Source organism: Octodon degus, unplaced genomic scaffold (assembly GCF_000260255.1).
Source record: "Octodon degus isolate 3935 unplaced genomic scaffold, OctDeg1.0 scaffold00085, whole genome shotgun sequence".
NCBI classification, from domain to species: domain Eukaryota; kingdom Metazoa; phylum Chordata; class Mammalia; order Rodentia; family Octodontidae; genus Octodon; species Octodon degus.
The window spans coordinates 5939184-5962779 of record NW_004524661.1 but is presented as its reverse complement, the minus strand read 5'-3'; the positions used below and the strand labels follow the sequence as shown (position 1 = coordinate 5962779).

The 23596-nt window shown below is 49.7% G+C and overlaps 1 protein-coding gene across 3 annotated transcripts in view; it reads left to right on the top strand.

The window, feature by feature from the left end:
• The window catches only part of Wwc1 (WW and C2 domain containing 1), a 169929-nt gene that overhangs the window by 114256 nt on the left and 32077 nt on the right, over nt 1-23596 (top strand). For all 3 annotated transcript variants that reach the window (XM_004637044.2, XM_023721766.1, XM_023721765.1), the window contains exons 9-15: nt 1986-2228; nt 7049-7138; nt 8264-8799; nt 11809-11917; nt 12403-12483; nt 13491-13577; nt 14745-14937. In XM_004637044.2, coding sequence (XP_004637101.1) covers nt 1986-2228; nt 7049-7138; nt 8264-8799; nt 11809-11917; nt 12403-12483; nt 13491-13577; nt 14745-14937 — 1339 coding nt within the window. The remainder of the gene's footprint in view (nt 1-1985; nt 2229-7048; nt 7139-8263; nt 8800-11808; nt 11918-12402; nt 12484-13490; nt 13578-14744; nt 14938-23596) is intronic.

Below are 23596 nucleotides of genomic sequence, written 5' to 3'. Positions count from 1 at the left end.
ATTGAACTCAGGTCCTTGTGCTTACCAGGGTAGCGCTTATTCCACTGAGCCATCTCCCTGGCCCACACTTTTTTTTTGGTGGAACTGGGGATTGAACTCAGGCCCTGGTGCCTGCCAGGGAAATGCTTATTCCACTGAGCCATCTCCACAGCCCCGAGACCAAGTCTTAAAAGATCATGGCAGGATTGCTGTAAGATACTTGTAGCAGTACTTTTGGTTGCATTCGGAATCTTAGTCCAGTGATAAAAATATTTAATATCTACACAGTGGGCAAGATGCAAAGTGCCCTTTTTGGTTCTCCTGACCTGCCTTGTAAGGACTATCCTTATCCCCATCTTGAAGATGGGGTTACTAAGTCTTAGAGAAGTTAGGCTACAGGGCTGTTGGCTCTCCTCTTAACATTGACTAAGTGCCTGCTGTGTACTAGATACTGTGTGAGTTGCTTGTGATACCGAAATGGATTTGTTGTTGCTGCTGCTGGGGATTGAACACAGGGCTTTGCATGCACACAGATCTACCACTGAGCTGTACTGCTAGCCCCCAAAAGGACTTTCAAAGAAACAGTTCCTGTTGTCACAAAGGCAAAACCAGGACTCCAGCTCCAGACCTCTGAACCCTAAAATCCATGGCCCTTCCCTTATTGTTGCTACCATTATCAGAACTGAGGACCCAAGATTAGTCCTTAAAGTCCTAGTGATTGGCAGCTGCAACGGATCCAGTATCTGCTGCGTGTAGTGATTCTCTGTATTCCATTGCTGATTTTCGCAACCATTCTGAAGGATGAGTAATTATTTTTCTCCAAGGCCCAGGGAATTTGTCCAGTGTTACCTAACTAATAAGTGGCCCAACCAGCTAGTAACAGCATTAGCGATAGAAACATTTGTTGAGGGCTTAGTGTGTGCCAAGTTCTGTGCTTTGAAGGTTTATAGCTTATGTCATAAATCCATCAACCACAGCCTTCGGAGGAAGGAGCCTTCATTGTTCCTTTCAGAGATGGGAGCAGTTTACCCCAGGGCACACAGCTGGTGTAGGAGGTTAGTGACCTGTGTTGCAGCCGTGTCCTGCTGTGCCAGGCTTAGGGCGTGCCAGGCTTAGGGCGTGGCGCACTTTGTCTTAACCCCATCACTGCAAAGCCAGTTTCATTGCTGGCACATGGCAGCCACCCATACATGTGTTAGATAAAAACACGTTCTGCTGTGCAGGCATGGTGGTGCATGCCTGGGAAACTAGTGAGATTGGGGCCGGGGAGATGGCTCAGTGGAATAAGCGCTTCCCTGGCAAGCGTGAGGGCCTGAGTTCAATCTCTGGTTCCACCAAAAAAAAAAAAAAGAAACTAGTGAGACCCTGTCTCAAAGTAAAATGGAAACGTCTGGGGATATAGCCCAAGGCTAGATACATGCCCAGCGTAAATGAGGTATTAGGTTCAATTTTTAGTACTGCCCTGTTAGGATTGGTGTCAAGTTGTCCCCCCCCCCCCAAAAGCCTCATGAAGTCATGGGGAGGCTTCTGGCATTTGTGATTCATTATTGTGTGTATGATATTGCACCCGCCCTGAGGAAGGTAATTTGCAATACAATATGAAGAAGGGAGAGAGGCTAGCTGCCACTCCCTTTGCTCTCTTGCTCTCTGCCACTGTGTGCCACTCTGCCTCGTAGCCAGCTGAGTATGGATTGAAACCTCCACTAACTGACCTAATAAACCTTTCCTTCCTTCATTTTGGGTGCTGGGTATTTTGTCCCAGCAATGAGAAAAGAGTAACTAAGACATGTCTTCCCCCACACAAAAAAGAATGTGCGCAAGAAGCAACTTGTTAAAAAAAAAAAAAAAGAAGAAGCAACTTGTTGATCCTAAGGAACGTGGTAAGTGTCCAGGTTTGCTCTGAGGATGTCCTGGCTCCAGACATCTTGGAGTCTTAGAAATAGCCTTTTCTCTGTTCCCTCCATGCCGTGATTCACCCACATCCTGCTTGCCCTCTTGACCCCCAGAATTGCCAACCTGAAGATCCAGCTGGCCAAGCTGGACAGCGAGGCCTGGCCTGGGGTGTTGGACTCGGAGAGGGACCGGTTGATCCTCATTAACGAGAAGGAGGAGCTGCTGAAGGAGATGCGCTTCATCAGCCCCCGGAAGTGGACGCAGGGAGAGGTAGAGCAGCTGGAGATGGCCCGGAAGCGGCTGGAGAAAGACCTGCAGGCAGCGCGGGACACCCAGAGCAAGGCGCTGACGGAGAGGTGGGTCTGGGCATGCCGGGTCAGGGAGGGAGAGGGGGACATGTGGGACTGTCCTCTGCATCGTGGCACTGAGCTACACTGCTCCATGTGGATGTCTCAGGGCTCTCTACAGGAGCAGGAGAAGGGCAGGTGACTGCCCATCCTGGGCATGCTGACCTGGTGCATTACACAGGGTCATGTCACAGAAAAGTCTCCCTAGGTGCAGGCTCCCCTGATTGCCACTGAAGTAAACCTGTAATTCTGTCTCATCTAGGGCAGTGACCTCAGGTACACAGGTTTCACACAGGGGTGCATAGCTTTCCGTGTCCGTAGGTGTTTTCAGTTGGATAGTCAGCATTCGGTATCCTTGGAATTCAGCCATAACTGCAGATTCTGCCTACTGCAGCTTAAAAATGTTTTATGGGAAAAAAAAATTAAAATAATAACAACTAAAAACAGAGGGGTTGGAGAAATGGCTCAGTAGAATAAACACTTCGTCGGCAAGTGCAAGGGCCTAGGTTCAATCCCCGGTTCTGCAAAAAAAGAAAGAAAGAAATGCACAAGGCAGTATAATGATCTATATTATGTACATTGTATCTAAAAATAATGCCACATGGGCTGGAGAGATGGCTCAGTGATCTAAAGCACCTACTTGGAACAAGCTTGGGAAAGTACAGGGACTGCGGTTCGATCCCCCAGCACCACATGCCAGCCAGCCGCGCCCCCTGGTGGGCTGAGCTGGCCACACACACACACACACACACACACACACACACACACAAATGATTAATTAAAAATAAATAAATAAATAAATAAATAAAAAAGATAATGCCGCATGTACCTTATATGGAAACACTAGGCCATTTATATAAGGAATTTGAGTGTCTGGATTTTGCTGTCATGGAAGTGGGCAGGGGCTATGGTGGGGAGATATTATTAACCAGTGTTCTAGGATACAAAGGGACGAATGTATTTCTGTCCATGCATCATGCTATTCTTGACCTAGTACAGCATCTAGTATAGCACCATGGGCTGTTCATCTCCTTTGGAGAAGTCTCTCTTTAGATCTTTCGCCCATTGTCATCAGAGTGGTTCATTTGTTGAGCTATTTGAGCTCTACGTTTTCAAGTATTAACCCTTTATTGGGCGGATGATTTGCAAATATTTTCTCCCATCCTGAAGGTTGTTCATTCACCGAGTTGTTTCCTTTGCTCTTCCTAGGCATCGTGATCTGATATAATCCCATTGGTATGGTTTTGCTTTTGTTGCTTGTGCTTTGGGGGTCTTATCTGAAAGATTATTGCCTATACCAGTACCTGGAAGGGTTTTCCTCTATGTTATCTCCTAAAGCTAGCAAGTGTGTGTGTGGGAGGGATAAGCAAAGGAATTCCTTTTTCTAGCAATATCAAAAAAAGGAAGCCCAGTTCGTACAGCAGGAAAACTTGCCTGTGGCACTGCTGAAGCCACGTGGGACTCCTAGGTACTGGGCATGCTTTCCCGGTGTCACCCGTTGAGCTCTAGGGCATGCAGCTGGCAGCCACATCCCAGCCCTGGAGTGAGTTCCCTCTGCACATGCTGTGTTGCTAGGTAGATCAAGCTGATCAGCCTTTGCTGACCACCACCCTGGCTTCACATCATCCGTTGCCTGGTCCCCAGTGGGACTCCCCTCCCACCACGCATGTGATCAGAGCTGCTCACGAGGATGCCCACAGTGCATCCTCTTCTTTCTCTCCATCCTCTACTGGAAGTGATGGCTGCCATGCTGACCTATCACCATGTAATGGGAAAGGAAGAGAGGAGTGGAGTGAACACGCGTCCTAGAAGTTTTCTTTAGTACCACGATTCTCTGTCCTGATTTTCCTGGACTGTGTCCTTGGAGGACGAGGCCTGCTTCTGTATGCCCTCATGCCGTCCGTGTTAGATGGAAGAGGCAGGTCCTGCGGGCCTCAGGGCCCGTGTCCTCGCTTCCCTGCTGGTCACTGAATCACTCCTTTGCTCCCAGATCTCATAATTGTCCCTGGGAAGGTTTTAGCTGTTCATTATCCTCACGCTAGCAGCTGGAGAAAGAAAGAGACATATGGCCGCCTTATGCCTTGATCAGTCAAAAATGACGCCTTCCCACTTGCTGACCTTGAGCCAGTCTTTGACGGATACGGACTTCAGTTGCTTCATAGAGAAAAATATAAGATAATTCCATTGAATACCTATACAGTCTGAAGGTAGGAAGTTGGACCAGATGTGAATTGAGACTCTTCCCTACTATAAAACATTTCATTTCCTAAAAGTAGGACTGGAGATTCTTTTAAGATACATGGAATATAAAACCTACCATTATACGCCACAATATTCTTCACCATGCAAGTATTCCAATAGCCCTGAAAGTAATCCCACTTTACAGATAAGGAAACTGAGGCTCACATGACATTAATACTGAGTGGAAGCATTTGGACTAGAAGCCCCAAGCTTGCTGACTCCAGAGCCCAGCTGGAGGCTTCAGCCAGAATCTCTTCTCCACCCCTGCCAAGAGTTCACTGTGGAATTCCTGAAGGTGCAGTTATGCAGGACACAGATTGGACCCGGGCTCCCCGGCCTCAGCCGGAGACCGATTCTTCAGCCCTGAGACACAGCCAGGATCTTTATTTTTAACCAGGACCCCTCTTGCCAAGCCATAGCTTGTGGGGAATCTGGTTCAGGCTTTGGGTCCTCTGCTTGCTTTCACACTTGACATGTCCCTGGCCTACCCATAGGTGCTGGGCATCACACACACAAGCCCCCTGGCCTGGAGCTAACCTGCCCCCACTACGAGGCCGCAGCGCCTGTGTGCTGCTGCTTGTGGTGTCACCGCTGTGCTCAGGCCTTCGAGACAGTCTGACTCCCCCTTCCCTCAGCATCCTACCCAGGTTCCCAGGGGACCTGCACTTCTGGACCGCACCTCTGTGGCGTGCTCTGGTCAGAAACATGTGCCCCTCTTCTTGATCCCAGGCCTCCCACATTTTCTAGGTTTCGGTCCTAGAGATAGACATGAGATTCCACAGCCTTGCTCATTCCTTTAGAAGTTCTGGATTGTTCATTATGGGCTCCTTCTGCCAGCCCGCTGCCCACCCCTGCCAGCACCAGGCAGGACTCCTGCAGAACAGCATCAGGGATTGGGTGACTGTGCCTGCTGCAGTTGTGTTTCTGTAATTTAGCCGGCTCTCTTACCTAGTAACAAGCTCTGCTTGCCCCTCTATGTCTAGAGCCACCTCTGGTCTTCATTGCAGGGTGTGTGTTGGAAGCCTAGGTATATAGACAGAAGAATGGTGTCGTTTGGTTTTCTGTGGAAATGAGACCCTTCTCCCAGTCCACAGGCTGGGTTAGCATACTCTGGGTGTTCTCCTCAGTAGAAACAACAGAGTACTGGGCAGTTGGTGCCTCTCTGGCAAGATGGCAGAAGATGAGAGGCTGCCAGGGGAACACAAGTATTGGTGGGATATTTAATGTCCAGATCATTCAGGCTGGTAAACGAATTCTTTTTTTTTTTTGGCTGACTCAGCCCACCCTAAGGGCAGGGCTGGCACAGCATGTGGTGCCTGGGATTGAACCAGGGTCCCCTGCACCTCCTGAGCTTGCCTAAGCATGCACTTTAGACCTCCAAGATATCTTACCGGCCCCCATGAGTTCTGCATAGCTGGTATGGGTGGGAGGAGGGGGGTCTTTTCCTAAAGAACTTATGTCCGTCTATTGTATCAACTTAAATTTCTCACTAGTAGGACATTCTCATGCTATAAGATACAGCTCTCAAACCTCTAGGAATTCACATAATAGAAGTTTATTTGTTGCTCCTACGGTGGTTAATTCAATATTCATAGTAACCAGCAGTCCTTTGTGTGGCCATTCAGAAACACAGGCTCTTTCCATCTGTCCTACCTCCCATCCTGAAGCCCTAAGAGTGAGTGAGGAACACTGTTTGGCCCACTTCTCTCACCACTTCAGCCTGATACACATGGCTTCTGCTCACATCTCCCTGGCTAGAGCTCAGTCACATGCCCTACCCAACAGCAAGGGATTCTGGGAAAATGTTCCCACTGTGAACCCAGGGACTTAGGAGGCCACAGACAGGTGAGCACCAGCGGTCTCTGCCCCAAGGAAGCTTCCTCAAATTCCAATTAGGAATTTAGGAGAGGGATCTTAGTCTACACTTTTCCCATAGACCTTGCCCCACACTGCACTTAGTAAATCTCAGTATTTCTTAATTTTCTGTTGTACTCTGCCCTGTAGAACATATGTCATCCCCACGGGACCCTTCTCTGGAAGAGCAGTGCCTTATCCCTAATGCCAAGGGCAGCGTCCAGTGTGATGCCTCACTCACTAAATATTAGTTGAAGAAAGAAGGCAGGGAGGGAGGAATTTGGAAAGAGGGATGAAAGAAGGAAATAACTTGAAGAAAAGAAAGGGAAGGAGGCAAGAAGGGAGAAAGAGATAAAGAGGGACAGTTGGATGAACCCCAAATTCTGCCACTAATTCTGTAGCTTTAAGTAAACTGTTTAATTCTAAGAGCCTCAATGGACTTACCTGTGAAGTGGTAAAAATCATGCTTACCTTCATTGTGCCACTAAAGGCCGTGTCTTAGGTCCCTTGCATAGTGCCTATAGCAGTTAATAGAGGAATTACTGTGGGATCATCGTGTGAGTAGATGCTAGAGTCCTTCCTGACCCAAAAGTAAAATTCTTCCTGAAGGTTGCTGTGTATGTGTCTTCGGTCTCTGGCCCTCTGTCCGAGCGCATGCTTGGGCTTCCTTTCGGGGAGCTGGATGGGAGGAGAAGGACTGAATCCCCTCTCACTGTGCCTTTTGCTCCCTCCAGGTTAAAGCTAAACAGTAAGAGGAACCAGCTGGTGAGGGAGCTGGAGGAAGCCACTCGGCAGGTAGCAGCCCTGCACTCCCAGCTGAAGAGGTACGTGGGGTGGGGTGCCTCCCTGGGAGCGCAGGTATTCTCAGATGGCTTGGCCTAGCTCTCCTCTGCGCTTATTCTGCATGGGGATGGATGTCTAGAAACTGGGGAGGTGGTGGTCTTCACCAGCTTAGGCCTGGCTTGGGGTGACCAGGGACAGAGTCCTGCACCTGTGTGGGCTGCTCACACTGGGAAGGCTCCGCCCAGTACCTGAAGGCCCACAGACACATTTCTGGTGCCCACTGACCCACTTTCACAACACAGATAAGAGTAGGATTTAGACCAGAGCCGAGGTGGGCAACAGTGTACCACTGGAATTTCATAGCAGCGTTTGGTTCTCCTCTAATTTTTTCCTATTGGTTCTGCTGTGTGTGAAGCAAGTGACATTGCTTTTCAAGTAGCATGTTTCCTTTTAAGACAATTATTTTTAAGGTTAAAAGAGTGAGTTAACTGGAAGAAAGATACTAGGAAGTGTTTTAGCCTACATTCAAATATGGAACAGTGTAAAATGCAAGGTGACCCTGGAGATTTAAGAAAAAGAGGGTTTTTTTGTTTGTTTTTTTGATTGATTGATTGATAGATTTTGCAGAACCGGGGATTGAACTCAGGCCCTTGCACTTGCCAGGCAAGCACTTATTCTACTGAGCTATCTCCCTGGCCCTAAGAAACAAAGTTAGAAAGAAGTGGATCTTTTTTTTATGTGTTTAATACAGGATCTACAGGGTCTCACTACACAGATCAGACTCTTAGTGATCCTTCCTGTTTTTCAGCCTCCCAAGCGCTGGGATTACAGGCGCATGCCACCATGCCCAGTCTCATTCACTGTCTCAGTATGCCTCAGGGGCGGGGCCAGCACCATAGGCCAGGGATTGAACCTGCAGCCCCTGAGTCCACCTAAGCAGGTGCTTTAATCCATTGAGCTATCTTGCCAGATCTTTGAGGCAGCTGCCAAAGGCTTGAATCCCACTGTGCCACTGCCTAGTGACATAGCCTTTTCATTGTGTCTAGGACAGGGAAGCTCAAGGGGACCATGTACTCTCGGGCCCGTGGTGCTGTCCTGGGCTCAGAACAGGCCCAGGCAGCCTGCCTCACTGCGTTTTCTTTTTCATTTCCCTCCCGCCTCCTCAGCCTGTCCATCAGCATGCAGTCCCTGTCCTCAGGGAGCAGCCCTGGATCCCTCACCTCTAGCCGGGGCTCGCTGGCGGCCTCCAGCCTGGACTCCTCTGCATCTGCCAGCTTCACAGACCTCTACTATGACCCGTTGGAGCAGCTGGACTCGGAGCTGCAGAGCAAGGTGGAGCTCCTGCTCCTGGAAGCACCCACGGGCTTCCGGCCCTCTGGCTGCATTACCACCATCCACGAGGACGAGGTGGCCAAGACCCAGAAGGCTGAAGCGGGCAGCCGCCTGCAGGCCCTGCGCTCCTTGTCTGGCACCCCAAAGTCCATGACCTCCCTGTCTCCACGCTCCTCTCTCTCCTCCCCCTCCCCACCGTGTTCCCCTCTCATAACCGACCCCCTCCTGGCTGGAGATGCCTTTCTGAACCCCCTGGAGTATGAAGATCCAGAGCTGAGTCCCACTCTTTGTGAGCTGAACCTCGGTGGCAGTACCCAGGACAGATACCGGCTGGAAGAACTGGGGGCAGAGGGCAAGCCACTGGGCCAAGGTAGGAGGCGCATATCCAGAGGGTGGGAAGCAGGGAGGAGAAGGTGCTTTGCACAGGGAGCACCCCCCATGGTAACTATGGTGATGTGTACCAAGTGCCTCTGTGCACCGGGTCTTTAAATAGTAGATTATTTATTCATTTAGTAGACATCTGTTAGCCCAGTATGTGCGGGGTCCTGTGCAAAGGGTTTTCCTGATAGATTCATTTATCCAGCAGGTATTCATACTAAAATTAAATGCCAGATCCTGCACTGATGGATGTGCATGGATTCCATTCACCCATGTGTGTAACAGATATGCCTTCTGCCCCCCACTGTGCAAGTCACTCAGGATACAGTTCTGAAGACAGACCCAGTCCCTGTTTGCAAGAAGCTTATGTTCACTTGGAGGAACAGAAATAAACGGGCAGCAAGACAGAAGCACTGTGAAGTAAATAGCGCAGGGCACATGCTAGGGCCTTTCTGCTTGCAGAGGGGCTGCCAGTGCGGGGTGGGTTACAGAGGCAGGTGGCAGTGGAGTAGAATGAATGAGGAGAAGCCGCCAGCCTTGGAAAAAGTAGGAGAAAGTAGGAGCCCACAAGGGGCTGGGATGCTGCTAGGCAGCAGTGTGGGGTCGCCGCAGTGCGGGAGATTGGGGCAGAGTCCTGACTGTGTGAGACTGGGTAAGGTTTTAGAAGTTCAAATTTTGCCCCACTTGCAGTAGGGGTTGATGTGAGGCAGCTTATTCCATGGATAACCACGGGATGATCGGATCTGCTTCCCGTTCCTTATGGGGTCAGAAAGAACATTCTGATATCGAAGCTGGAATCTTCAAAATAAATGATAATCACAGTTAAGTGTATTACAGTAGGAAGAAAACTCCTTAGCAACAGCTCTCTAGTAAATCGTAATAGTTAATATTTATTGGAGCTGTATGTAAAGAAATGAAGATTCCGAGAGGAGACATTCTTCACCCTAGGTCACCCACCCGATGAGCGCACCCCCCGTGGTAACTACGGTGACGCGTACCAACTGCCTCTGTGGCCAGGTCTTTACATGGTAGATTGTTTATTCATTCAGTAGACAGAGGAAGCAGAGATTGGAACTCAGGTCTTTCTGATCTCAGAAAGAGATGCCAGTGCCTCTTTCATCATGCCTGTCCACCACTGGCACCCTTGGATTTGAGGCAGCTCAGTGCCTGACCCCTGTGACGCTCCCGGTGCCTCTCGGTGCCACTGAGACCGTGTGCTCATCCAGCCAGAGCAGGGTGCTCAATTAGCTGCCGAGGGACTTCGTAGTCTTCCTTAGGGACAGAGTGAGGCAGAGAGAAATGAAAGGCTGCAGTGAAGCCTCTGGGTCAGGATTGGCTGCGGGAACCCCTGGCTGGAAGCTACTCTGTAGCACATGCCCAGATCAGCCTGCAAAGGGCTTCAGCTCTGTGCTGATTATGAGACGAGTGAGGAGGATCCGGTGCCGTCTCAGCCACAGGCAGGGCTGCTGTTCTTATGCCCAGAAGTTTCCTGTAATGTGCAGGAGCCAGCAAGCCCAGCTTGGAAATGGGGTTGGGGGCCCTGGTTCATCACGGCGCTGATTGCCAGCGCTTTCTTTAGAAGAGGAGCGGCGCAATCCCTGGAGTTCCTTCATCAGGAAGGGAACCTTGCTGAGTGCTCTCAAACAAAAATAACAACAAGCCTCCTACTACAGCAGGTGGCAACTTCAGCAAATTGTTCCCCAAGGGAGAGGGTGCTGGCAGGACCTCTAACAGGCTTAAGAAATCTCTCTGATGGGGGCATTGAGCCACAGCAGGCTCAAAGTCAGCCTGGAGAGGTAACCACCGGCCCTGCCTGACAGTATCCTTGAGGCCCATGGGCCAGAGACAGCCCATGGGCCTGGGTACATCATGCCATCTCCAGAGCCGCATCTGTGGCAAGCCTGTAAGGCAGAGCTCCGATGCTAAGCAGGTTATGCGATTAGTGCCGCTGTTCAGTCAGCAGACAAATTAATCTCCTTAAGTGGTTTAGCAGAGGTGGAAATGCACGAGTTGGAAGGAGGGGAGTCTCTTTGGGCACAGCAGGCTTGGATTCTAGGCTGGGAAAGCCCACTTCCCGCCCAGCCCTTGCTGTCTCCTGAGCCCTCCTCCCCACTCAGCCCTCTCCTCAGCTTCGGGGTTCTAGGCTCCATGCACCTTGTGCTGCGGGCCCTGTTCTGCTCCCACCTGATCCTGGCGCTGGCACTCAGCAGTGCCCAGGTGCATACGCAAGGGCCTCCAAGACCGCCGTCCCCACCCTGGGAGAGCAGGGATTATGTATTCATTCTCATAGAGCTCTTGTCCTGCCCAGGTACGGACCCTGCACACCCTAGGCGCTCGTTACCCAGGCAGAGGCAGGATGAGCCCCATGGTGGAGCCCTCCACTGCAAGCCCTGTGCAGAGGACTTCAAGGGCTTCTGTTAGTCATAGGGAACTGGAGGTGCAGACGGCTAGGCTGAGTGAGACTGCAGGTGTACAATCCCTCCCTGTCTCTTCTGAGGTTTGAGCTGTTTATTTTTTCCCAGTTGTGGGGAAGGCTCTAGAGCCCTTGCATTATATCAGAAACAGTAATAACCATAAGAACAGTGGTATGAGCTTGGCAGGGTCCTTTCCCTGTCCCGCTCTCTCTACCAAGATTGTCCCCTGTTGTGTCTTATTGAGTCACCTATCAAGTCCAGCAGCACTGTCAAGGAGTTAGCATTTTCCCCATTGCACAAGGAGGACTGTGATGCTTCAGGAAGTTAAATCATTATTCCAGGGTCCTACAGCAGTAAGTGGCGGAGCTGTGTTTGAGCTCAGGCACCTGACCCCAGAGCCTGGGGTATCAAACATGAAATCATATGTGACCTCTTCCTCTTCCGGAAACAAATCAGGACCTTGCTTCAGAATTTAGAGGATGCTTTAGAATTCTTAGGATGGAAGGTGGGTCAGAGTTGCGTTGTAAAGACTGTATCCTGGTTTCCAATCTTCCCTTTCTGATTTTCTTTTTCCCTTTCCCCTCCAGCTATGAGTACCGTCCAAGGATGCGGCCTGCAGGTGGCCTGTGTCTCGGCTGCGGTGTCCGACGAGTCAGTGGCTGGGGACAGTGGTGTGTACGAGGCCTCTGGGCAGAGGTAGGTTCCACAAACGCTGATTCTTGTGTCTGCGAAGTTTGTGAATCCCCCATATGCCAGCCCAGAACCATCAGGTGGCCTGGGCTTTGGGCCCCCCAAATGACCCCCTCCAGAGGGCATTTCTTAGTGACCTCATCTTTCTTGTCAGCCTTAGGGTGGGGGCAGGGCTGGACATACCACGAGAAGAGGCAGACAGCAAGATGTGTGTGGATGGGACTGCTCCTCCTAGGCTCAGCTTTGGAAAGAGCCAATTGTAGGGTGGTGGCCGCAAAGCGTGTGTGAAAGGAGCAAGCGCTAGAGAAATGGATGCACCTTCTAGACGGGGCCAAGCGCTGCCAGGAAAGGGCTCTGCAGAGATGCCCAGCAGAACCAGTGTACTTCTCGTGGATCCAGCCACAGTTTCCCAGAGACAGCCCGGCATCCAGAAGATGTCTGTTCCGTTCACCACAGAGAACCTGACTGCCCTCTCTCCTGCTGCCTTTCAGACTGGGTGCTCCAGAAGCAGCTGCACTTGACAGCGATGAATCAGAAGTTGTGGGTGCCCCTCGGGTTCAGGTTGCTCTGAAGTAAGTATCGGGGGCGAGGCCTGTGCCCAGCTCGGGCTGGGCAGCTCCTCTGTGTGCTGCGCTTGAGTTGCCCTCTCACAGCTAAGCAGCCCAGCAGCAGCACAATCTGCTAATCATGGTGGCCTCCCTGCAGGAGGGGCCCCAGTTCCATCCTCACTTCCCTGCTCCCCATTGTATAGATGCAGAACACGAGGTTTTGAAAGACCTTGAGACTTGCCCCAGCAGGCTGAGTGGGACAGCAGCAGAGCCAGAGCCAGGACAGGCCTCCTGTCTGCAAAGAGGCTTGATCACTGTCGCCCAGACTTTTGGCTTCCCTTCCCCACCCAGGTTCCAACCATCTGGACCCAAGGTGACCCTGGCAGCTGCAGCCCAGAGTCAGCTGATACATTGTTTCTCTTGCTGGGAAGTGTCTTCCCGTTTTGTTTTTTTTTTTTTTTTTTTTTTTTTTTTTTTTAATATAAGTTAATTGCCAACAGTTCAGTTTCTTGGCAAATTTTACATAGGCTGTCTGTAAAACTGTAGATGACTGACAGCTGTGCATCCTGCCCCCTTGCATGTATAGCTTGCCACAGTTCCCAGAGCAGCCACATCATGTGGTTATTAGGAGAGAAAGAGAGCCGGGGAGATGGCTCAGTAGAATAAGCACTTGCCTGGCAAGCGCAAGGGCCTGAGTTCAATCCCTGGTTCTGAAAAAAAAAAAAGGAGAGAAAGAGGGGCATGTCAAATGGCTCAGTGGACTAAAGTGTGCAGGGGCCTGGGGTTCAATCCCCAGGTCTGCCATGCTGGCCCTACTCCCGAGGGTGCACTGAGATGGTGGATTGAGACTGGGTGTGGTGGTGTGCACCTGTAATCCCAGCTCTTGGGAGGCTGTAAACAGGCGGATCATTATGAGTCCAGTCTGATAGTGAGACCCTGAACACCCTGTAGACCCTTCCCTAAAATACAAAGAAAGAAAAGAAAGGAGAAGCACTCCTAACAGGTGTTCCATGTGCCCCTTTTCACTTCAGGTATGATGAGAAGAATAAGCAGTTTGCAATACTGATTATTCAGCTGAGCAACCTTTCTGCTCTGTTACCACAGCAAGACCAGAAAGTGTGAGTATGGATCTGGGCAGTTGGGAGTTCTCCGGTCCCCTCTGCAGTGCTCCCTGGGGACACTTTGCTGTTCTGTCCTCCTCCAGCTCCAGGTGCTGCTGTGGGATCTAATACGTATGACCGTGACACTAAAGGTCTGTCCTGCTCACGGGTACGCAGGCACGGTACCATGGAGAGAGGCCCCTAGACATTTTCCATTCCTCCCCTCATCCTGGACGCCTCCGTGCCAGCTCTGGGAACGGGGTAGCGGGCCAGTCCCTCACACACCCTGCGCTACTGAAGACGTGGTCGCCGTACACTTTGTCTTTATGATGCTCAGACATCCCACACAGAAAGGAATGGGTCTGTGGCTTTAGAAAGCGAAAGACTTACATGATATGAAGAGACCCCAGAGTATAGGGTCTCTAGTTTAAAGGTTCAGTGCTAGTAAGTACACCCCTTGCAAAGATGTGGCGAGAAGTTTCCTGAACAGAGCACACCTGTACTGTGGGCTGTCGCTCTTCCCACTGGCTCCTGTTGCTGTCTGTAAGGCCCAGAGCAGTGATCCACAGTAGCACACATACTATGGGGTCACCACCCTGGCTAGAGGGTGGCAATAGGAGCTATGTGCAGCTAGTCTGGAGGTAGGACGTGAGGGAAGGACAGACGTGGAAAGGCAGACAGCGTTGGATCCTTGGATTATTTCCAGCCCTTGCCCATTTAAACAGTGCCAGGGCAAATCATCTTTTCTGTACTTTGTTGGTCCTTATGCAGGTTTATCTGTGGGATAAGCCCATGAGTGCCAGCTGGGTCCAAGAAAGAATGCGTCCACAGTTTTTTAGATAGCTCTCTGAGTGGGGCACGGTGTTCTGTTTTGGGTGTCTGCGGGGTTTTATCCCCCTGACTCCTTGATGTTAGCAATCAGCCCTCTCTGACCACTCTACCCACAATGATTGCTGCACCTCAGACTCTATGTGCTTTGAGATTCTGAAAATTTCAGGGTGCAGGGGTAGGAAGAGCAGTCTGAGGCCCGGCCCAGATGCCTCACAAACCCCTGTGCAGTATCTTGACACTTTCTGCAGATTCTTCTGCTACTGTTTTGGGGGGGATTTCAGCAGCTGCTGAACCCCACATATTGGCTTACACCCTGGCTGAGCCCTGCTGTCCTGCATTTCTGTCCCCCCGTAGGAACATCCGTGTTGCCATTCTTCCCTGCTCTGAAAGCACCACCTGCCTGTTTCGGACCCGGCCCCTGGATGCCTCCGACAGCCTCGTATTCAATGAGGCCTTCTGGGTGTCCATGTCCTACCCAGCCTTTCGCCAGAAGACCTTACGAGTCGACGTATGCACCACCGACCAGGGCCATGCAGAGGAGTGCCTGGTGAGTGCTGTGTCCATCAGTCTGTCTGTCTGCCTGGCCTTCTGCCCTTTTGGGGTGGTTCCATCCTAAACTTGTAGAAGATTCGAAGCCTAGACATGGAAGTACACATTTGTAACCCCAACTTCTTGGGAAGCTGAGGCAAGACCATCACAAGTTCAAGGCCAGCCTGGGCAATTTACCAAGGCCTCAAAATTAAGAGCTAGGGAGATGGCTCAACAGCTTAAGTGCCTGCCTGGCAAGCACAAGGTCCTGAGTTCAGTCACCAGTACAAAGATAAATAGACAAGTAAGAAAGGACTCAGGATATAGCTCAGTGATAGAGCGCTTGCCTAATGTAAGTCCTGAGTTAGTCCCCACTGCACAAAAGAAAAGAGGATCTGAAAGTGATAAGGGTTGGTGTTGAGAACCCAACTCATCTGGGGTTGCAGGCAGAGAAGACTCCACAAGAAACAGTGATCGGAGACTGATGGGGGCTGGGAGGCTCCTTTCAGAGGAAGAGCAGACCTGAACTGGCTATGGTAGTGCACATCTGTAATCCTAGTTCTCAGGAGGCTGAAGCAGGAGAGCCTCCATGAGTTCTATGGCAGCCTGAACTGCATAGTGAATGCCCTGCCTCAGAAAAATAAAAGTTGGTTAGACCTCAGACATCCTGGAAGATAGGGGTTGCCTCAGCTTTACGGTGCTGCATGAAGGACTAGACAAAAGGCCCAGGCCAGCATTCCAACCCCACCTTTGCTTTCCCTACAGCTGGCTGTCTTTAGGCAAGGTGTTCACCATCTCTAATGCCATTTCTTATCTGTGATACTTGAATAACGCCTCCAGAAGGGTTAAGCAGATTACCATGAGGCAGTTCATGCAATGCACCTAAGAGTCTGATACGCAGTAGGGTCTCGCTGAACTGAGCCATTGCTGCTCCCTTTCTATAACAGAGGTCTTTTTCTGGCCGCCGCCTCCTATTCATCCTCCTCACTGTTATGAGGCAGAATTACAGATGAAGTTGGGTATGTCTGTGTCCTCAGAAAGGCGTGCCCTTTGAGATAGGCAAACCCGCAGATGGGTGCTGTCCTGTCTTATCGTGTAGAAAAGGCGGATTTATCATTAACTCAGGCTTGTGATGTATGAACCAGTTAGGAGGAGTAAAGGCCTTTGAACCCGACACCACTCAGGTACTTCAGGTGCTAGGTAGAACGTTCATGTGTTGTAATGAGCAGTCAGCATGGACGCAAAGAGAAGCTCTGTTCACAAGCCTTTGCTGGACGTCTCCTAGGTGCCTTCTCCAGGTTGGGCAATGCAACTCCGGGGGCAGAATTGCTTCAACAAGGAGCCAGCTTTGATAGCTAACATAGAAAGAGGGGTGATGAGGGTCATGTTGGCAATGAGTTCTGCAGTGGCAGAATAATGTGAAGCCCATACGGAGGGGAGACCTGGATGTTCCTGTGTCTCTGAGCCTTCTCCCTGCCTCCATGTCTGCAGGGTGGCAGTGGTGGTCCATGCACCCTCTGCAGCCCAGTCTCCTTTCTGCTGGGGGGCACCACAGGCTTTGACTGCAGAGAGGAGCTCCTGAGCTGTCCTGCCTTGCATGGGGCTGATTGGGCTAGAAAGCGACCCATCTCTGTCATGGAGTTATAGTGTCACCATCTCAGAGTGTGACCACCCTTCCCGCCCTGGCACCTAACCTCCATTTTTCAGCCTCATCTTCTAGATCTGTAAAATCTAGCTCACACTGCCTGTCTTTAAGGCCGTGCCTAGGGGTTATATGAAACACAGTCTTTATCTGGAGCGTTCATGCACACAAGGTACTCGGAGCTCTAGTTAACGTGCGGATTTGGATTCCATCACTGTGGGGTGGGGTCCGAGCTGCTGCGTTTCTAACACCCTTCTCAGGGGATGCCAGTGCTGCCGTGCCTGGGCCACTCTTTGTGCAGTAAGGGCACAGAGCAACGAAGCGTCTGCACACGCACAGTGCTCACTGGACAGCAGTTCCTTTCCCTTTCCTGCGCAGCTGAGGCCGCAACAGCACCACTGCCATGCATGGTATTATTATGGACAGTCAGCCAGCAGTGAGTGTCAGTAGGCTGTAGCGGACGGGGCAGGCACTGCGCCAGGTTCCTGGCCTGCATTATCTCTGTGGACCCTTGTTCCCCTTTAGTATACTAGGCTATCATGTGCTGGTGGAGAAGCTGATGCACAGAGGTGAGAGACGTTGCCTCAGCTTGGAAGCTGCAGAAGCTGTGCTTGACCCCAAGCGGGTCCACATCTGTAGCCCTCACACACCTGTCCCTCTCTACTGTGTTTGCACAGGGCTCCCTGAAGTCCACGGGAGGGGACGGTGACTAAAGGGGTCTGGCCAGCGTGGTGAATGCTGAAGGAAAGAGAAGGCAGCTTTTTCAAGGCCGGGCTCCTCCAGTGAAGCATTTCCTTAGCCCTGGGCATTCCTAAATGAGAAGAGACTCAATCCTGTTTTCCTCCCCAAAGTGGATGCCTTTTATTCCTCTTCCTTAGTTGAAGTCTGGCCATCGTGGTTGCCATGGCAGCAGCCAAAGCGCTCATCTCACTGTGGCTTGTCTCTGTCCACGACCAATTGGAAGCCTCCTTTCCCGCGTGTAGTGGGGACATGGGGTGTCAGGCTGTTGTGTTTCAGTAGCTATAGGAGGAAAGGAAGTGAGACAGGAGGGAGGAAGGGCTTGTCTGCTCCCATGAGGGTCTCCCTGCATTGCTGGGTCTGTGGAATCCTTAGTCTATTTCAAGACATTTAATCAACTGGGGACCAGCAGCAGTGGCCGTGATGGGCCAGGAGCTTTGTGTACAGCATCTCACTTAACCCCCACACAAGTACGCAGATGACCCGCTTTTCACTGTGCCCCCTCAAAAGGTTAGTGTGAGGGGTGTCATTCCCCAGACCCAGATTATGTGCTGAGCGGCATTTCTGGGCTGTCTTCCACAAAATCACAAGGCACAGGTGACACTTCTACCACACGCTCCATAGTTAGCCACTCTTAACAGCTCCCTTGTCCCTTGTCCCTTGGCTCTACTCACTTGGCAAAAGCCCAGCCCTGTCAAAGGATCTCTCCACCTATACAGCTGGACAAAAACACACACAGCCACACTGGGTGTCATCCTTTGAAAACTGTCGTTGCTGTCATCCTGCATACCATGAATGGTGCCCAGCTGTCAGACTGCAGCTGCCGGGCTCATCTCTCCCACTTGTGCAGTGCCTGACTGTCCCTTCTTCCCATTGGTCGTGGACAGAGTAAGAGTGCAGGGGTCTGGATAGAGCGTTCCCTGTTCCCACCCTGTCATAGCTCCCACTGTCTCTCTGTACTCTTGGGGCGGACCTTCCGCAGTCCTTTGGGAAGGTGGCTTTCCTGCCCCCGCTCCCAGGACGTCACTCCACACTTGCGATCTCTCCTCTGTCCCCAGCTGGGTCTGGCCTCCTGGTATACCAGTGATCTCTTATTTCTCCCATGCTCCAAAGAAAACACTTTTTGACCCTGTGTGCACTTCCAACAGTGACACTGTTTCTTCCTTTTTCCTTGTATCAAAAGTTGAAAGAGGCATTGACTTTCCCTGTAATCAGTCTGTGTGGGCTTTGCCATCTTCACTCTGGAAAACACGTCCATCTCGTCATCCTCAGCCGCCTTTTTACTAAATCAGCACCCACTGCTTCGGTCGCATTTTCCTGATCTGCACTAGCCCAGTCCTTCACCCTGTCTTCGTTGACAGCTGCTGCCCGTGGCTTCTGCCACACCTTTCTCCCCTAGTCTTTCCATATTTCTGGCTTTTTTCTGTGTCTTGGGTGTTGATTCTGCCTCATTTCCCTACTTCTGTGTGTCCGAGCACCCCAGCGCTCAGGCCTTGCTCCACTCCCTTTCCCAGTACCCTCCTGCCCAGCTGTGAACACTGCCCCAGATGCATGCCCTCACCTGGGCCTCTCTACTCCTTGACTTTATATCTCCACTCCAACCCTATGTTTTCTGTTACGCGTCTCATAAGCACTTCCAATCAGGGTGCCCATGGAGTGCCGTGATCTGCCATTGACCTACCATCCCACGGCTTCATCTTCTCAACCGATGGCAGCCCCTCTCTCTATTGCTCAGGGGAGGTACAAGGGAGTTGCCCTTGACCCCTTCTTGCTTCCACAGCCCGTCCTGCTAGCCTTGCTTCGGAAGTCCCCAGACCCCAACACTCCTCACCACATCCTGTGACCCCAGCCCTGTCATCTCTTGTCTGTGTGACTGTAGCAGTCTCCCCTAGGTCTCTTCTCTTCTGTCCTTTTCTCTCTTCCTTTCTTTCCAACTACACAGCATGAGGCTGTTTAAGTGCTAGGAAGATTGAGGATGGTTCCTTGTTCCCTATGTCCACACCTGGCTCTTGGGCTTGGCCTCTGGGACTCTAGGACGTGAGCCAGGCTTTTAAGTCTCGCTCCCCTCCCCACCTTCCAGTTCCCTCCTATCTCCTTTCCTTGTGTTATTTTTTTCTCTGTAGCAAGTTTTAACTCACCTAACACTTAGCTGTATCTCACAGAGTCTAGGGTCTGTGTTATTGTCCCATTTTATCTAGATGCACTTTGTTCTTGCTGGCAGTGATGGCTTAATTGGCTCTTTTCCTTCATGGTGCATAAACTAATACTATTCATTATAACTGATAAGACCTTATTGTATTGAAACACAACACATAGTTTGCTGATGGATTTGTTTATATAAGTCTTCCAGACTTGAAAGTCACCTCATGCAGGCAGAGATTTTTACCTACACTTTAAATCCTGCTACATCGTCAGCACAGAACAGTGGCTGGCACTGAAAGACTGCTTGGAACATTTGGATGTATTCAACAGATGAATGACTGAATGTATAGGGGTGCCCTTAATCTAGTTTACAGAAGTAAATGATAGTTCCACTTTGGAATCAGCCCCAAGTAGGCTGTAGATCTTTTTTTTTTTTTTCTTTTCAAAGTTTTATTGATAAACATATAGCAATGAGACAGTTTCAAATCAAATCGAAAGTACAGTTTCAACAAATAATACACTGCATATATTCTTCTTAGTGGTTAATTGCTGTACAAGATGCAGACTTGTGATCCTACTTACAAACACCATTAGAAAAAATCATTCCATTCATTAAGAGAATGCAACTATATATCTATCCCGACCACTTTGAATACACAGATACAAAATGGACATTCATAGTTATACCCCAATTTTTTTTTTAAGTTCCGTTGTTGAATATTATAGGTGTGTAAACTCAGCAAAACATTCTAAAAGAGTCCAGTAGCCCACAATAGCATTGGGTCTTCTGTTTAACTGGCAATGTCAGAAATTTTTGATCTGAGTCCCCCACAGTCCAACATAACAACATGGCTTTACTTCCTATATTTCGTCTTCATACTTTTCTACTGGATGGTTAAGACCAAGGTAAAGCAGGACCTGTGTAACAAGAGTTGTAGCTTTTTGGTCTGACAAGGTCAGTGAAGTGCCCTCAGGATTTATCCTGAGATCCTGTACCTCAGATTGTAGAACCTTTGTCAGTGTCAGCCATGTGGATGAGTCACGGCCAATGCTTGGCCAATGTGCTCTCTGTGAAAGCCTGAGAGAGTGTCTTCTCCCCATGTGACTCTCCTTAGGCACACTCTACGTCATCGATCACTTTCCTCTTTGGCCCCATTATCTTCTTGATCAGAAAATTTGGGACACTACCGAGGTACATGACGTTACAGTACAAGTTCTCATATGTCCTGAGTCTTAATTGACCTTGGAAGGCTAGGGCCAAAATGTTGGCTTTCCTTGTAGCCCTCCTTTTTCTCTAATTTTGGTCTGCATAGGCCGTAGATCTTGATAGACTTAATAGTAATGTGACGGTGTCACACCTCCATGCTGTTTTATGGTCCCTCCGCCTTGCACTTTGACATAACCTGTGCTGTTCTGAACAGTAGCATCCATTGTGTTTGTGTCCCCAAGAACCCCTGAGTCCCCTGGGAAAGCATCTTGGGCTACTTATTTTTCTGGCTGCAAAGACTGTGAAGAGCTCAGAGAATATTTGTTAAATGAATACATGATTACTGGGCATATGTTTGTGCATATTTACATTTATTCTGGTATTTAAAAATCTGTCAGATGTTTAATACCCAACTTGACTGTAATCATCCCAACAGCCCTGCTGCATAGAGAAGCTATTTTACGTACTCTCCAAATGGAGAAACCTACACAAGAGTATCGTGTTGGCTTCCTCACCCACCCAACCATGTCTTCCCCAAAGTTACCTTTAGCCATTCAGATGTAGCACAATCCAAACCATGTTCTCATGCAGGTTGAGTATCCAAATTACTTAGGGCTAGAAATGGCTTAGATTTCAGAATTTTTCAGATTTTGGAACATTTGTATCTGCTAGATACCCTGAAGATAAAATCCAAGTCTAAACAGGAAATTCATTATACACCTTATACACATAGCCTGAAGGGAATTTTATAGAGTGGCTTTTTTTTTTTTTCCTGCCTCCGATTTATCTATACAAAGAGCACAGCAGGACACTAGTCCCCCACAGGTGGCACCATAGGGGTCACACCAGTCCTTCTGTTTTTGCATCAACAGATAAGAGGCTTTTTACTGTGGAGCCTTCACGGGGGCCTGGGCACATTTGGGCACCTGGGCACCTTTAGGAGCCTGGGCTGGAGCGGAAGCTGGAGCCTGGGCCTTAAGCCTGTGAGGCCTGCGACCCTTGGCAGTGTAGGCACAGATGCACATCCCGTGCTTGGGGTGGGCAATATAGGCAAGTCTCAATATAACCTGTGCTTTATTCACCTTGGAATGATCTTGGGCTTGCTGAGGGCCTTGATAGCCTTGGCGCGTGCACTCATGGCCTTGGCATTGTTTGCTTGCATCTTCTTGAAGCCCTTCTTGTGTTTCTTGGCAAAACGCATTTTCCTAAGGAACTTGGGATCTACCCCCTTCAGAGATTTGTATCTTTGAGACTGAAATTTCTGTTTTGTTTTGGGGTTGGTTTTTTTGTTTGTTTGTTTGTTTGTTTTTTTTTTTTTTTTTTTTTTGTATTTTAGGTAAGGATATACAGGGTGTTCAGGGTCTCACCACTAGATCAGACTTGTAATGACCCGCCTGTTTACAGCCTCCCAAGAGCTGGGATTACAGGCCGGGGTTAGCAGGGCAGACCCAGGGATGGAACCCCGGGCCCTGCGCCTGTTTGCAGGCACTTTAATCCACTGAGCTATTTGGCCGGCCCTATGACTGAAATTTCTTGATGCCATTTCTGTGCCATTTTCGGGACTGGTTGTGCGTGGTGTGGTTCTTGGACGTGGCCATAATTGCACTGTAAACCATGGCTGCCAAGTGCCTCGAACCATTTATAGAATGTTTTAGAAGTAATTTTGCACCTTAAAAATGGTGGGGCGGAGGTGGGGAGATAGCTTGGTGGTCTAAGCACTTGCCTTGTAAGCAGAGGGTTCGATCCCTAGTTCCACATGCCGTGCGAGCCCCAGAACCACAGGCACGCCTTACTAGCCACTGAAACTGTGTGTGGGGCTGGGGAAATGGCTCAGTAGACTAAGCGCTTGCCTGGCAAGCCCAAGGGCCTGAGTTCAATCCCCAGTTCTGCAAAGAATAATAAGAATAATAAGAATAAAAGTAAAAGCCCCTTAAAAAAAAGAAAGAAAATAAAAGAAACCATGTGTGGTGGTGCCCATCTGTAATCCTGGCACTGGGGAGGCTGAGACAGGAGGATCACTATGAGTCTGAGCTGCGTGATGAGACCCTGTACCAAATAGATAAATAAAAGAGTAAAGAGAATTTTTTTCTTTTAAATAGTGGGGAATTTTCTACCTATGGCATCATGATGAGAAATGCTCGGCCTGTAGAAGAAGAAACGAGAAGGAAGGACCGCGAGTGAATTGAAGCGCTCCTTCCTATGCGCGTCTGTGACCCCAGTTCCCCTCCAGCAATGCACCCCTAGAGTCCCAGGTCCTTGAGAGGCTTGAGGCAAGAGACCGCAAGCTTTAGGCGAGCATGGACAATTTAGTGAGAACCCTGCCTCAATTAAAAAAAAAAAAAAAAAAAACTGGGGCTAGAACTCAAAGGCAAGGGCTGTCCAAATAGCTCAGCGGATTAAAGTGCCTACAAGCAGGCACAGGGGCCAGGGTTCAATCCCCGGGCCCGATGTGCCAGCCCTGCCCCTGGGATGTACTGAGATGGCAGTTGAGACTAGGCATGGTGGTGCTCACCTGTAATCCCAGCTCTTGGGAGGCTGTAAACGAGAGAATCACTATAAGTCCAATCTAGTAGTGAGACCCTGAACACCCTGTAGACTCTTCCCTAAAATACAAAAATAAATAAATTAATTTTTAAAAAAAGAATTCAAAGGCAAATCACTTGTCTGGCACATGCAAGGCCCTGAGTACTACAAAAAAAAAAAAAAAATGATATTAAATTAACTTTAAAAGTCCTTTCTTCATCCTAGGTGTTGTCCTGAGCCATTGTCTGCCTTTTGGGGGTCCTACCACCCACTTGCAGAGTCACTGGTATATGTAATGAAGAAGAACATGGGGGTAGAGGTAAATGAGTTAAATCCCTATCCAACCAGGGCTCTTAAGAGACAAAACAAAAAAGACCAGTTAAAAAATTAAACCTCCAGGGAATAATTAATTTGTAGGTTTTTCAA